We start from the raw sequence: 14,542 nt of genomic DNA, 5'->3' as shown, positions 1-14,542 counted from the left end.
CTGTGCTCAGCCAGTGTGAGCCTTCCCGAGTGGTGCCCCAGTCTGTTGAATGCAGAGGCCGAGCTGCTTTGAGCCTCAGTAGCTGACGAGGCACTGTTCCAACTGGGGTGCCGGCCAGGGTCCGGGGGGGCGATGATAGCTTTCAGCTGTGCTGCCTGCTTCACTGGGCAACCGCTCTCAAGTCTCCTGCTTTAAAGCTGCTTTTCACGCCTCCTAGTCCTAGCATGGGATCTCCAAGCGGTTTCTCCCCCATCTTTCTCAGGCCTCCTTGAGTCTCAGGTGGCTGTGGCTGGCTGACCCACTGCTCCCATGACCCCCAGACCACGCTGGGCTCCTAGGCTCCCTGTTGCCCCCCCAACCCCCACCCCCGTCCCATCTGATTCACAGCCCTAGCAGTGCTTGTCTGTGCGACTCCAGATCGTGGCCCTGCACTGAGATCTTGCTTTCTAGTATCTGTGTTTCCCATCTGGGGGCAACCGTAAGTTCTGGAAAGTGAGGCTGCCTAGTCCAGGCCATGGACTGTATGTGTGTGTGTGGGTGGGGGGTGCTCTTCCTGCCTGTGGCCCCAGAGTGCTTGGGGAGAGCCTTGGAGAGGAGCTGGTGCTGCCGGATAGAAGGGGGCCGCCCATGCAGGGGGGCAGGCCCGTCAGTCATGGTTTCGAGGTCCACATGTCCCTGGTCCGCTGAGGCTGATGTCTTGGGCAGGGGTCTATCACTGGGACCAGCTCTGAGTGCCCTCTTCTAGGACCTTGACATCCTCTGTAGACATTGAACGGGTCCCTGGCTCTGATAGTCTCAGGATTCCATCCCCCCCAACCCCCACCCCTGGTCGGGCTTGCTCCCTGGGCCCTTCCAGGGCCCTCCCTTGCCTGACCTCCTCTCCCATTGCCAGGGGGCACTCACCCCCAACCTGGCCCAGGAGGCAGCTTGCAGAGCCCTGGGCTGCGGGGAGTCCTTCAGTGCAGTTGGGTCTGAAAGCACTCGGTGATGATCACCTGTGAGGGTCTGATGCCAGCTCGAGACACCCGGCCTGTCCATCTAGGCCTGCAGGCGGGCAGCCTTCAAAAGCCTCCACCGCAAGTAAAGGCCTCCCCTTCCTTGCTGCCGCTGCTTCCTTTCCTTTCTCCTCTCGGTTTCCTTTGCTCCTTACTCCCCTCTCCACCTCCTTTTCCTTTCCAAAGGGCTTTTCCCAGCAGATGTGTGGAAACCGGAATCCCTGAGGCTCCCCGCCCCCGGCCAGAGGCTTCCTTCCGGTGCCTGCAGGGGAGCACCCGTGGGATCCTCTGACTCTCCCGGCTGATGGCCAGCCCCCCACTCCCACCCCCACTCCCGGACGTGACTGCCTTCTGCCTTCCAGAGGTGTGTTTTATTGAACATTCGCCTTTCTGCAGGTCGGGCCCTTTGCTCAGGAAGAGCACCTGTCCTTCCAGTCTATGCGAGCCAAGTGTGGTAAATGTGTGTGTATGTGTGGTTAGAGCCACAGAGCCGCACAGCCCTGGCAGGCGGCAGAAGGATTATGATGTCATTGGCCGCCCATTCAGCCTCTCCAACATGGCAGCTGGGAGCAGCCGGCTGTGTGGACATGCTTGGACTTGGAGCCGTTAAGGGGAAGAACCAGCTTTTCCACCGGGTGTCTCCCACAGTGGCCTCCTCGTATCTACCTCCAAATGGCCAGTTAAGGTGCCCCGGGCACGGCAGTGGCCTTCACCGGCGGTCACCTGACTCTGGACGGGCCCCACCGGGAGGACAGTCCATGTGAGGAGCCTTCCACAGCCGCCTGTCAGCAGAACCACAGCGCATCCGCTGTTCCGGACACCCCCTGAAGACATGTATGTGACGCCCAGAAGCTCTGTGGCATGACTTCCGGCCTGAGGGAAGCCACCATCTGTCGAACGGAGAGAACCTGCACCCAGCAGCGATGGCCTTCCTGGGGGGCATTAGAAACAGGCTCCAGAGAGACTCTTCTGGAGGAGAAACCCCACCTGTGCCCAGTGAGAGGAAGACAGTAGGTCATCGGGAACAGTCGCTTGGTGTCGATAGGACAAAACTTGCTGGCGGTGTATGTCCTCGGGGGAGATTCTGCCTCCAGGCATGTGCTCACAGGAGCCTGGCCTCTGGGAGTCCCATGATCAAAGTTACTCGGGGAATTGAGGGACAGGAATGCCAAGGAACTTCTGCCCTCTTCGTGCGCCCTCGCCTCTGCTGATGTCTGTGAACTTGTGTGCAGTCAGACCAACTCTGCGGCTGCGACACTCTTAAAACTTTGGGTGGTTAGATGGGGCCTTAGACAATGTCAGCTGTTCCTGTGAAAGATGCACAGTTCAGTCAAGTAATGACTGACCATTTGGTGAAATGTGCCTGTAAATAGGAAATGAAATGTCTAGAGTTAAAAGCAACTAAAGCCTTGGTTTTATGGATTTCATAAATGCCATCAACATTAGTTGATGAATCCTGTATCACTAGAAATGGGGGAAAATATGCAGTAATGTGTACCTCTTAAAGGCTCGGATCCCTCTGGCCCCATTCCCTACCCCTGTGTTTCTGTTTGTCCCCATGGTCTGTCATTTACTCATTCTCTCTGATCCTGTCACCTCTCTCCAGGTCTCAACTTGACACAGAACCTCTCATTTTCTGGAAAAATTAACGTCTGGACTTTTAGCTCCTGCAGCGAACAAAAGCTTCTCTGAATCCTGGTGGCCATTTTCTGCATGTGTTTGCATGCTCGGTGTAGTTGTTGGAATTGCAAAATCAGTCCTATGGGAGGTCCACTCAGTCCCTGGTCGCCCCTCTGCCCTCTGGCTGTCTCCCAGGGTGTCTGTCTCATTTGAGGATACTCCAAGGTGCTGCTGGGTCTTCCTTGCCCACCAGCCACCAGTGTACAGATGTTGTTCTTGATGTAGAATACCGATTTGGCCATTGGTATTCCATACCCTGGTCCTTGGGATGGTTCAGGTCACCAGTGTGCAGAGCGGGTGCCAAGCTGGGAGAGCCAAAGATGCTCTCCCTGCTGGCCTTGTTTTCTCTCCCTGGTCAGGGAGATTGTGGGATAGCTGCAGAACCTTTGAGATCAGCGGGTTATGCTTTTCGGTGGAAGATCTTTGTCTATATGGAAAGACCTCCTCCCGGAAGCTTATTTGCTTGAGTCAAAGCTGACCTAGGAACCCACTTTAATCCTTGCTGGAGGACACCACCCCTCCCACCCCTACCCCGCCCCCACTCACGGTGCATGTCCGTGATTTCAGAGGTCTGGCGGTGAATATGCTCTTTGAAGGTTGGGTTATGCCACCTTAGATGCCTCTTTCCAATGCCTCAACATGGAGGATTCCAGCCTTAGAATTAAAACACTGGCTTATTAGGTGTTTACCAATTAAAGGGACAGCACTCATTCTCCCATCCCCTCTGGCTCTCTGAGGATAGCTCTAAGAAAGGAGGAGACGGGAAGAAAGGAGGACACTGGGGTGGATGCTCTGGGGAGGGCCGAACGGAAGTGAGTTTCTGTGAAAGGGAGTAGGTCCGGGACGTACCGTGGGATGCGGGAGGGAGCTATAGGAGGATTTTGAAGTGAAATATGTTTCATGGTTGGAACTGACCGCAACCACCATTAAATCATGTATGTGTCCTGAATAAAATACATTGGCATTTCAGTTTGCTTGGAATTTGCCTTTGTCTTAAAAAACCAGATGTTGGTTCAGTGGAAGAGCTGAAGGGCAGAGAGATAAGGCAGCAGGGTGGGTGCTTGCCTCACAGACAACTGAGCCTGCTTCCGTGCCCAGCACCCCCGATGGTCTCCCAAGCCCCTCCAGGAGCGATCCCTGAGCTCAGAGGCAGGAATAAAGCTTGAGTACAACCGGGAATGGCCCATACACCCCAAAAAGGAGAGCTGCAAACACAGTTTAATATTCCCCATGTTCTGGTTTCCGACTGTGAAGACTTGAACCCTCCTAAACCTGACAAGTCACGATTTTGCTTTTGGCTGTGGCCCTCGACCACAGCCGTGGATATGCTCCTTCCTGTATCAGAGGAAGCCTGTGACTTCCTGTGGCAGAGTGTCTGACAGGGCCTCCAGTAGTCCTGTTTGGCTCAACTTCATTTTACAGATATTGACTAATTAGCAAACATCCCAGTCAACAGGGAACAACGGGCAGATGCTTTTGGTTTTAGAGGGTTTATGGGGAAGGCGGGGCCTCACCTGCAGGCACTGTGGCTGTCTTTGGCGACCCTGAGGCTCCATCTCTCTGGGGGGATGGAGCAGGGTTAGGGGCCAGTCCCATAGCTGGGGCTACTCCCAGCTCTTTGTTTGGGTTTTATTCCCAGTGGTGCTTGAGGGACTCTGTGGTGCTGGGGATCAAACTGGGTTAAGCAAGTGCCTTAACCTCTGTGGTGTGTCTCTGGCTCTGAGAGTCCATCCCAAACACAGCCTTGGGGTGCTCTGGTCCTTGGGTGGTCAGGGGTCAGTCTAAGTGCAAAGACCCCTCTAGGAAGCCCAGGAGAACTCAACTTCCAGGGTACAAAAGGCATTTCCCCTAGCCCTCTGGGTTCTTTCTTGGGTTGGCAAAGCAAATGAATTAATGTGACACAGAAGGAGAAAAGAACAAAGTCCATTGCAGGTATATGGAGAATATACGAAGATGTGAATTCTAAAGCAAATCGGGCCAGGTGTGGGTCTATGTGCTGAGTTTAAGGAATGAGACAGGGTTTGCGAGGGAGAAGACGGGGGACTTGGGGACACGGAAAAAACATTTCTACAGTTAGATGCTGCCTTGTTGTACACATTGTGTCTATGATAGGACATGATTTCTGGGGATATTTCTGGTCAGTAACCCCAGCTTTCACTTTTCTTAGTACTTAGGGGTGGTCGGGGTTTCTCATGACCTTGCAACGCTTCAGTTGACTTCTAAAATGAGTCACGTGCCAGAGTGACATATTAGGGTTGGGGGAGGCGTGCACCCCTAATCTCCTCAGGAAACCTGTTCTTTAATTCCTTTCCCTGGCTGAAGGCTCAGATACAACTCTTTTTTTTTTCTTTTTGGGTCACACTCGGCGATGCTCAAGGGTTACTTCTGGCTCTGCACTCAGGAATTACTCCTGGCAGTGCTCGGGGGACCATATGGGATGCTGAGAGTCGAACCCAGGTCAGCCACATGCAAGGCAAATGCCCCAACCACTGTGCTATTGCTCCAGCCCCTCAAGATACAACTCTTACCTGAAACATCAAGGCAGGTGTCTTGAGATGTCCTAAAACCCTGATTAAGGTCCCTCACTTGATGACACGGGTCGCAACTGGGCCACTCAGGAGCTCTCCTAACCGCTGACCTGCCCATGAGGTTTTTGCTGTCCATCATTTAACTTGTCCTTCTCCTGTTCCTGATGAGATGCTTGATTTTCATCACACTCCTGTGGTAGAAATATTGCCGTTTTTGTAAAAATGCTCATTTCCTCTCCCTCCAGTGTCTGCTTCTCTGTAAAACGCACTGTTTTTAAAAGCACGGTTGCACAGTGAACACTGCAGTGTGCTTTGTTGTTCCCTTGGTCTTAACACTGTGCCAGAGCAATGTCTGTTCCACAGCTCTGCGTTGAAAGGATGGTCCTTTCAAAGTGTATTCGAGAAGTCAGCTCTTTGTATTAAAAAACAAAACACATTCCAATTCAGCTTTATCTTCTGTGTACGGACTTTTGTGACTGGAATGGCTTTTTGGCAAAGGCCCCTGGGAGACAGGGGTCTGAATATGCTTCTTGTGCTTTTGTTCTGCCTTGGCACAGTAAAACCGTTTCCTACTTTGGTTTCTTCTGTGATTCAGTCCCTGTTCTGCCACCTTTAAGCACTGCAAGATACTAATTAGTGCTTCATCAATGGGGAATTGAGGGTGGTGCGCGGGGCAGAGGCCCCCGGGAGAGAAACAGAATTTTGTTTTTTATTTGGGGTACTTCAGGCTCTTCGTGTTCCTGGATCGAGCAGACGCCATGGGGCTACACTAGCATGTGACAGAGACAAGTGGGGACGTTACTGGCACCTGCTCAAGCAAATTGATGAACAGCGGGATGACAAGTGATACAAGTGATACAAGTGATTTGGGGCACATCTGTGGTGCTCAGGACTTACTCCTAACTTCGTGCTCAGGGCACATTCCTGAAAGTTCTCAGAGTGTGCTGGGGTTCAAACCTGAGCCTGTCACGTGCAAGGCATGTGACCTACCTGCCTGCTATACTATCTCTCCCAGACCTGTAACAGAACTTTCCAAGACAGAGAAGGTTAGATGTAAATAGCCATGGATATGGGCCTAATGGTGGAGATTAGCAGGGAGAGCCAGTGACAAGTATGAGTGTTTTGAATTTTCTAGCAGAATCAAGAATTCCTTGAGCCTAGACTGTGGTTGAGGGATGTTGGTGTTTTGGTGGTAGACAGGGGTAGTAAGTAATGCTTTGAAAGAGGTGTGAACTCGTCCTCCTAAAACGGGCCATGCTGTAAGTCTTTATCTGAATCAAGAAAAGAGACCCTCTGAAGGAAGGTATCTTTCTTTGCAGCTCCCCAAAGCTGGGTTCTTCACTCCCTGTTTCTCACTGGGTGCTTTGGGTGTAGACATTGCCAATGAACCTCTTTCAGATGAGTTGACCTGCTAAGTGCACCCACGTTTTTCTTCACACGCCCTTGTCTTGGGTCCAACAGCAGAAAGTTTCACCTTTCATGCCCTCGGACTGATTGTTCCAGGCTGGGTGCTGGGGATCAAACCTCTCACAGCTTCACGAACAAACCCGAATCACGGCTGACCCCCAACAACAACCATCACCCCAAATCCCAAACCCCGTTGCCTTACTTGAGGTTGGGGAAGAGAAGTGTTTGCAAGTCACACTCAAGGAAAAATGATCAGTGCTCAGAAGCTGTGAGTGGCTGAATTCTTGCTGGATCCTGGTGTGGGTTCAGGGCTCAGTTTGCAGCTGATTTGTACCAGTTCAGGCAGCGGTCACCTCAGCTCCTCGGGGACCCTGCGAGTGAGTCAGCTTCGTTCCCTCTGCAGAGATTGGTGAGGGGGAGAGCGGGAGGGGTCAGCCTGCTGAGTGCACACAGGCGGCAGGATGGAGCTGAAGGCAGTCTGGTTTCTGGAAGTCCTGGACAGCGGGATTTCAGTTTTCAGAAAAGCGGACAAAAGTCTGGGGTGCTGTGTAGTCTGTCAACATGTCACCCCCAGGGGGGGGGGTGATGAGTGAGTGGAAGGTGGCAATTTCTCCGTGCACAAGCTGGTGGGTGGTGTGCGCGCTGGAACTTACATTCTGCTTCTCCAAACTTGTACCAGCCTCCCTTGAGCTGTGGATGGTCTCGTTTGCACTTGGGACTTGGTGAGAACAATTCATGTCAGGCAGGAGTCATGCCTGTCCTTAAAATGTCATTTCTGTACCCCTTGGCATCGGGACCGCAAGGCCCCTTGGGTACATTGGATTGTTCTTTTTTTCCTACCAAACAGGATGCCTGTTCATAATTCCGATGCCTTGGAAAAGATTTGCCTCTGTGCTCGCCTCTAAGCATGTACTTGGGCATGAGCACTCACAGTGAAACTTAGACAGGCCCTGTGACTTTAAAACTCACCCCAAATTAGAGGAGGGGGGGAGTGGCACCTCCTGTGCAGCCCCACCAGCCAGCTCGTACACACCCTATAACCCGGCAGATGGGCTCACCCAGCAAGATGGCCACAGGACCAACTGTGCATGCCAGGCTCCTGGTGCTCCTTTTCCTGATGTCCTAGTGGAGAATCGGAGTGACCCATCTTTACCAGCACCCCCCTCTGACTCCCCGGAGGATCCCCAGTTATTTCCTTTTATTTTAGCAAAGCCTCTTGCTCTTGATGATTGGATGACACATTTCCAGGGAGGCTTGAGAGCGAGCCGTGCACACACCGGAAGGAGAGCCTGACCTTGAGCTAGGGGAGTTGAGCCTGGGTGTACCCTGCCCAGCACCTCTCTAACCGGGCTTATTCAGAGACAACCAAGAGTCATTCAAGACCGAGTTCTATCTCCATTGCTGTTTGATCTGTTTGTTGTTATTAACATCATTGTTCATGTTATTTTTCTTGCTGCTGTTACCATTGTGCCAGCTGTGCTGGAGATTGAACCCAGGCCTCATGTGAGAGACTCGTGGTTTTTTACTGAGCCACACAATGAGCAGTGTGTGCTCCTGGAAGCGCCGTGCTCCCTCCGGGGAGCGTTGCCGAGGAATGGCTAGCACGTGAGAGTAGGCCAGGCAGTTTCTCCACCTTCACGGCTAAAATAACAGCTGGCTTGTGTAGGTGCCATTCCATCAAATGAGGTGACTCTGTCTAATGAGGTTTGCTGGGGCCTTGGGCAGCCTCTGTCCTTTTGCACTGAATAGCTTTGTGCTCCGGCATTTCTGTCTATTTAAGTTGATTATGTCTGACAAGTCATCAGTAATGAGCAACAGTGGTATGAGGTCCTGTGCAGAACACTTTTGTGCACTAGATATTTTAACCTTAAGAACGCAGATAAGCGGGGAATGGTGGAAGGGGTATTCCAAGGATAACTCACTTTACAGGTTCTTGATAATGGGTATTGGAAAATTGGGCCAGAGAGATTAATACAGCAGGTAAGACACTTGCCTTGCATGCAGCCACCCCTGGTTCAACTTTCTGGCACCACCTAGGGTCCTCCTAAGCACTGCTAGGTGTGACCCAAAAGCCAAAAGCAGAAAGAAAGAACAAAAAGTAAGGTGTTCTCAATAAGCCTTATTTTCTTAAGTAACTTGTCTGCTTCTTATGCAATTTGAAAATTTGGGGTTAGTAATTGAATGAGTAAACATACATTGGGAAAGACTGGGCCTATTGGCCTGGATTATTATAAGACCCAGAATTTTTCCATAAATTTTCATTTGTGTCTCCCTCCTAAACTAAATGCCAATGCTGAGCTATTTTTTTTTAACACTTGCTACAGTGATGTAAATTGATGTGAATAGAAACAGTTTCAGAATATTATTTCTTGATAAGGTAATTTCAGCCTGCCTCAGGGGCGTCAACCTTTCACTTAAAAACAGGAAAATTTACCTGAGATTTCAAGAGTCCCAGGTTATACAAGTTGATGGCAGGTAATATTTGGGAGCAGTCAAGCTAAGGACGTTTAGGCCCATATGTGTAATATAGACTATAAGCTTTAAGAATGGGGAAATGCCAGGCTTGGCATGCAGAGGGCCCAGGTTCAATTCCCAGCACTGCAGGATCCCCAAGTCCATCTTGGTGGTCCAGATGGCCCCCAGCATACCCAGGCCCAAGCAATACCAGACCAGTTATCTCTAGGATTGGCCCTAGACAACTGCCCTCATCCCCTGAGCACTGATTGGGAGATCTCCCAAAGAATGGAATATATGCTTCCAGTGTTCCTTTCTGCAGTCTATATTCTTTATATGTAATAGTTTCTTGAATGGGGGTTTTTTGGTCAGGGAAAGCTCATAGACCAAAAGGTGTTCATGAATGGAGGATGATGGGAAAGAAAAGAGGGCGTGTGTCAGATACCCTAAATGGGACCCGCACAGCCCAAAACATCCTCTACCTAATGGCCAAGAGGACTGGTTTGTGGGGAGCTCTTCTGAGATTAGAAATGCTATCCTTTGGCCTTGGTTAAGTCTATGGGTTTCTTCTAGCTTATGTGGGACCAGCTGGTGATTTTTTTTATCGATGATCTTTTTTTTTTTTTTAGCCAAATTCAAGCCCTGAATTGGTTTTGTCTGAAGATGAAAAAAGTGACACTGAAGATAAGGAAGAAGCAGAGTTGGGTGTTGTGGAGGATCAGCGCAGTATAATTCTTCATCTGATTTCCCAGCTCAAGCTCGGGATGGATCTAACCAAGGTGAGTGCTTGCCTCTCACTGGGTTTGCATCAGTGGCTGGGGTTACCACGCCCTCCTACACTCTCCTAACTTCTTCACACACGTTTCTTCACTCTGGTGAGTCTGGGACAACAGAATGGAGAGGACCGGAGATCAGAGTTCATAGTCATGGGCCAGTCTTCTTGGTGTAATTATGCTGTTCTGACCTCAGGCTCATCCTCCAAGCCTGAGCCTAACATTTGGTTCTCTGGGTGGAAGGGGCCGGAGAAAATAAGAAAATTCAGAGCAGGAGTTGTTTTCTGCTGTGTCCCGGTAAGATTGAAGGGGAAGCTGCAGAGACAGGAGAGACATACGAGCTGTAGAGAGTAAGCATGGAACCGGGAGAAGCTTTCCTGGCTGGTCCTTGTTTGGGGACACAACTCACAGTCTTTGTGTGAAGAAACAAACCCTGGCCAGGAGAGGTACCTCCAACTCTCTTGGTGCTGAGCTCAGCCAGGACATTTCTCAGGAGCTTCAGCAAGAGAACTAGCCCCAACAATCAGTGATTGGGGCTCGCTGAGACCCTTCTTCACCCCAACTCAGGCTTCCTTCTGGAAGCACGCAGGACAGACAGTCCTGAAAGGAACCAGGAGGGTTGTGTGGTCTTCAGAGGGGGGGGTAGGGAAGTGGGGGGTGGAGACCTGGTCTTTGCCTTACGACCCACCTGTTCCACTGCCAGCCACGCCTTCCAGTTCTCTGATGGGGAAAGCAGGTGAGAACTGGAAGCCCCAAGTGGAGACGGGGCCCAGGGCTGCACGGGATGAGTGCTCCATCTCTCACTTGCAGAGTGCTCACTTGCAGGTGGGGCTGTGGTATTCCAGGGCAGAAGCTGTTGGGGACAGAGAGTTACTCTGAGGGAAGAAAGTTCTAGATTCTGAAGCCTGTGGCAGAGAAATAGCCCAAATCACTGAGGGCAGGCATAGCCTGTAGAAATCACTGCAAGGGCAGGTCGGTAGATTCCACATTATTTACCTCAGACTAAGCCAGAAGCCATGGAAGAGAGAAGCAAGGGTGGGTGGGAGAGACCAAAGGGCAAGATGGCACCATAGTGGCTATTGTTAGACTGAGCCAGAGGAGTGATGAGTTGTGTACCTGGGAGATGGTCCCTGTTTAATCAAAATACTGGAGCCATGTTGAGGAGCTGTCTGACCATTCTAGAAAGTTCCTGACTTTTCCATTCTCAGTTTTCTACTTGGCTCTTCTCAGCTTTGTCGCATAACGCTGACTTCCTTTCATTCTCACTTTATCCTTCCTATCTATGTCTTGCTAGAGGCATTTATAACATGCTTGGAGCTGGGTTTTTTACATGTATTTAAAAAAATTTTTTGGGTGGGGTGGTGGGAGGGATATTGGGAACATTGGTGGTAGAAAATGTGCACTGGTGGAGGGATGGGTGCTCCATCATTGTATGACTAAAGCTTAATCATGAAAGTTTGTAACTATCTCACAGCAATTCAATCAAAAAATAAAAAATATTTTTGTTTGTTTTTTGGCCACACCCAGCGTTGCTCAGGATTACTCTTGGCAGACTTGGGGGACCATATGGAGTGCCAGAGATTAAATGCAAGTTAATGCAAGGCAAGCAAGCACCTTAGCCACTGCACTATATAACACCCTGGCCCCTGTTACATATTTTTGAATAAGAGGACTGGCATTGTCAGGGTGATCAGCCATCTCTCCATAAAGGTGGTTCCCACCCCCCCCCTCTCTCTCTCTCAGCTGGGCCTTTCCTCAGTGTGGGTAGCCTTGGTGGAAAAGGGAGAGAAGGAAGGAAACACACCTGGATTGAGCTTAGGGAGAAGTGAGCACTGGTAGAGAAAACAGGAAGGAGTGAGGCTGATGGGCCAGGCCCAAGGGGAGAAGCCAGTAAGCCAGTGTTGGCCAGATGACATGTGTTGTTGGTTGGTGCGCTGGATTCCGGGGTGATGGCGTGTGTTGGTGGTTGGTGAGCTGGAACCTGGGGTGATTGCGTGTGTTGGTGGTTGGTGTGCTGGATCTTGGGATGGGGAAGGGAGCCAGGTCTGACCATGTGTTGGTGCTGGTGCAGTGATTCTGTTTGAGCCTCAGGATGATGAGAAGATGGTGCCTGGTTTGAAGCAGGTAGGAAGCATGAGCGGGTGGTCAGAGGATGTTGTACCCTACTCAGCCCAGCATGTAGGATGGGGGCATTTGACCATTTTCAGGGAGAGGAAAGGCAGCAGAGAGGAATGCCTGTGTTCAGTTACAGAGCATGGAATTCCAGGGCCTACTCTAGACACCAGGAGTGCACCGGGGACATGAATGGTGGTGCCTTCCCCCCAGGCTGGTCTGCATGTGTGCATGTGTGCATTGACATGCTTGTATGGACTTGGAGATGGGCCGGTCAGAGCAAGCACTTGGGCTATGCCCCTGTGATTCTCTTGTCTGTGTTTGTGTGTGTGTGTGTGTGTGTGTGTGTGTGTGTGTGTGTGTGTATTCCCTGGGGCCTGCTTCAATCAGCCCAGAAGTGGGAGGGAGAAAAAGAGCAATGTGCTGGGGTGAGGGCAGGGAAAGGGTTTTTCAGGATGGGAGGAGGATAGAGACACAGGAAAGTAGTGTCTCCAGGGAGCACGTGGCCAGCACCACCAGAGTCTGGATTGCAAATGTCCAGTGAGACCAGTGAGCTCCAGGAAAGGGGAGCTGCCAGTAGGAGACTTAGAGAACTTTAGGATTAAACCGAGTCGAGGTTTGCTTGCTTGGCACTGCAGAGGGGAGGGTGTAGCAGAGTGGCGGGGGGCATCTTGAGGGTAGGCATCCCTAAGGCTTTGTTGTGGCCCCTGCTGGCTCTAGGTGGACCATGAACCTGCATGGGAAACTGTATGGGTTCAACAGGCCTAAGGTCATGGGATCATGAACTGGACATGTCGGGAATATGAGTGAAGATGGGCTGTTGGTTGTGAGGTTGTGGGTCCACATGGGTCCATTCTTCAGCAGATCTAGCTGACCCTCCAGTCATGTGGATTCAGACTGAAGGAAGAGCTAGGACAGCAGGCACCGGTGAGTTCTAGACAGGCCAGGGACTTGGGGAGGCTGAGAGAGATGCTGGCTATGGGGTTAGCCTCTCATAGGTTGCTGAGAAGGTGGAGCGAGATCATGGATTTGAAGTTCAAAGTGCTGAACCCACTGTGAGTTCTAAAAAACAGGCTTGGGCATTTTGTACATTTTGGGCAATGATTGATCTACTTCCTTTTTCTCAAGAACTGATTCACTTAAGCACCTAGGTGAGTTCAACTGCTGCTTTGATGAGTAGTAAGCCTGTGTTGTGGTCTGCCGTTTGGTCCCTGAAACATTCAACGACAAGTTTGTGTCTAATCTCCACGGTCCTTACCGCTCCCTGGGGCTCTAAACCAGGTTGCTGATCCTTGATTCTAGCAACCTCCGGCCAAGCACAAGTGCTTTCCAGAAGCTCAGCAGGCATGAGGCTGATATTACTCTCTGATTAAGTACTCACCCCCCAGAGAGGAGGTTGGAACTCTGCTATTCTCTATTTTATAGCAGAGAAAGGAAACCTTGGAGAGAGGGAAAAACTCGCCCTAGCATCCATGGGTAGAGCTGCTAGGATATGGACTTCTGTTCCCTATCTGTAGGCTGAGTTCTCAGGGACAATGTACCTCAACGGATGTATGCTGCTTGTGGAGTATATATCTTCTTGAAAAAAGTGACATTTTGTTTCAGACTCTCCTACCAAAATGTTAAGAAATGCTTTTCCTTATGAAATGTAGAGGCAAAATAATTTTCCCTCTACCCTTCTGGGTTCTTGAGGACACCTAATTCCTTCTAATAAAAAAGACCAAGAGAAGGAAAACAGAAATTTAATAAGATGGTTAATTTCGGGCTGTCAGGGAGAGATGATGGAGAGCAGAGGGACTCCCCACAAAGTGAGGGGTGCAGGAATGGGAGAGTGTCAGAGGAGTGACCCCGTAAACAAGGGAGTGATGTGGTACAGAGCTGAGCCATGGCTTCACCCCTGAGAGAACTTCGTAGAGATACTGTTCTGGTTTCCTTCTGACACCCTTACTTGTAAGGGAGGCACCTTTACAAGCGGCCATTTCAAATGTTGCTCCCCGAGTTAATATCTGCTCATTTGGGGAGCTTTTATTCCACAACTGCTGTTGCCTAAAAAAAGATGATCGGTCCATATGCCAAGGACGCTTCTTTGGGGGTGGCAAATTTTCCCCTTCAGATCTAAGCACTCTGAGATATGGGTAGGAGGCAACCTGGAGCTTTAAGGAAACCGAGGGAGCAGCGTCCTGTTGGCTGAGACAAGAAGGCATTGGCATGTGAATTCTCTCTTTATTTTCTAAAGTTGGATGGATGGACTTCCCCTGGTTTTTTTGGGATGACATAGATCTGTCTCGGTTGGTAGCCTCTCTTCTCCTGATTGTTTTCACAGAGTCCACTTGTCAGTGGAAGGACAGGGCAGCATGTAGATGGTTTGCAGGACTGTTAAGTTCACTGATGTGTCTGGAGGAGAACGCGCCTGCTCTTAGCCCGTCTTTGAGGAACCTGCTGTGCTCCCTGTGGGCGGATGGGACTGTCACTCTCGCTGGAGGCCCTTTGCCTTCTCTGTGGGCAATCATTTATTTCCAAGTCCTAAAAGTCCATCATGGAAATTTAAACATTTGCATCTCGATTGATGCAACTTTGCTTGTAATTAATTGCT

At 50.6% G+C, this 14,542-nt stretch overlaps 1 protein-coding gene across 2 annotated transcripts in view; it reads left to right on the top strand.

The window, feature by feature from the left end:
- Window positions 1-14,542, top strand: part of OSBPL10 (oxysterol binding protein like 10) — a 299,778-nt gene that overhangs the window by 265,498 nt on the left and 19,738 nt on the right. For both annotated transcript variants that reach the window (XM_055136189.1, XM_004603949.2), the window contains one exon: window positions 9,694-9,843. In XM_055136189.1, coding sequence (XP_054992164.1) covers window positions 9,694-9,843 — 150 coding nt within the window. The remainder of the gene's footprint in view (window positions 1-9,693; window positions 9,844-14,542) is intronic.

Source organism: Sorex araneus, chromosome 4 (assembly GCF_027595985.1).
Source record: "Sorex araneus isolate mSorAra2 chromosome 4, mSorAra2.pri, whole genome shotgun sequence".
Lineage (NCBI taxonomy): Eukaryota > Metazoa > Chordata > Mammalia > Eulipotyphla > Soricidae > Sorex > Sorex araneus.
This window is presented reverse-complemented; position numbering and strand designations above follow the sequence as displayed.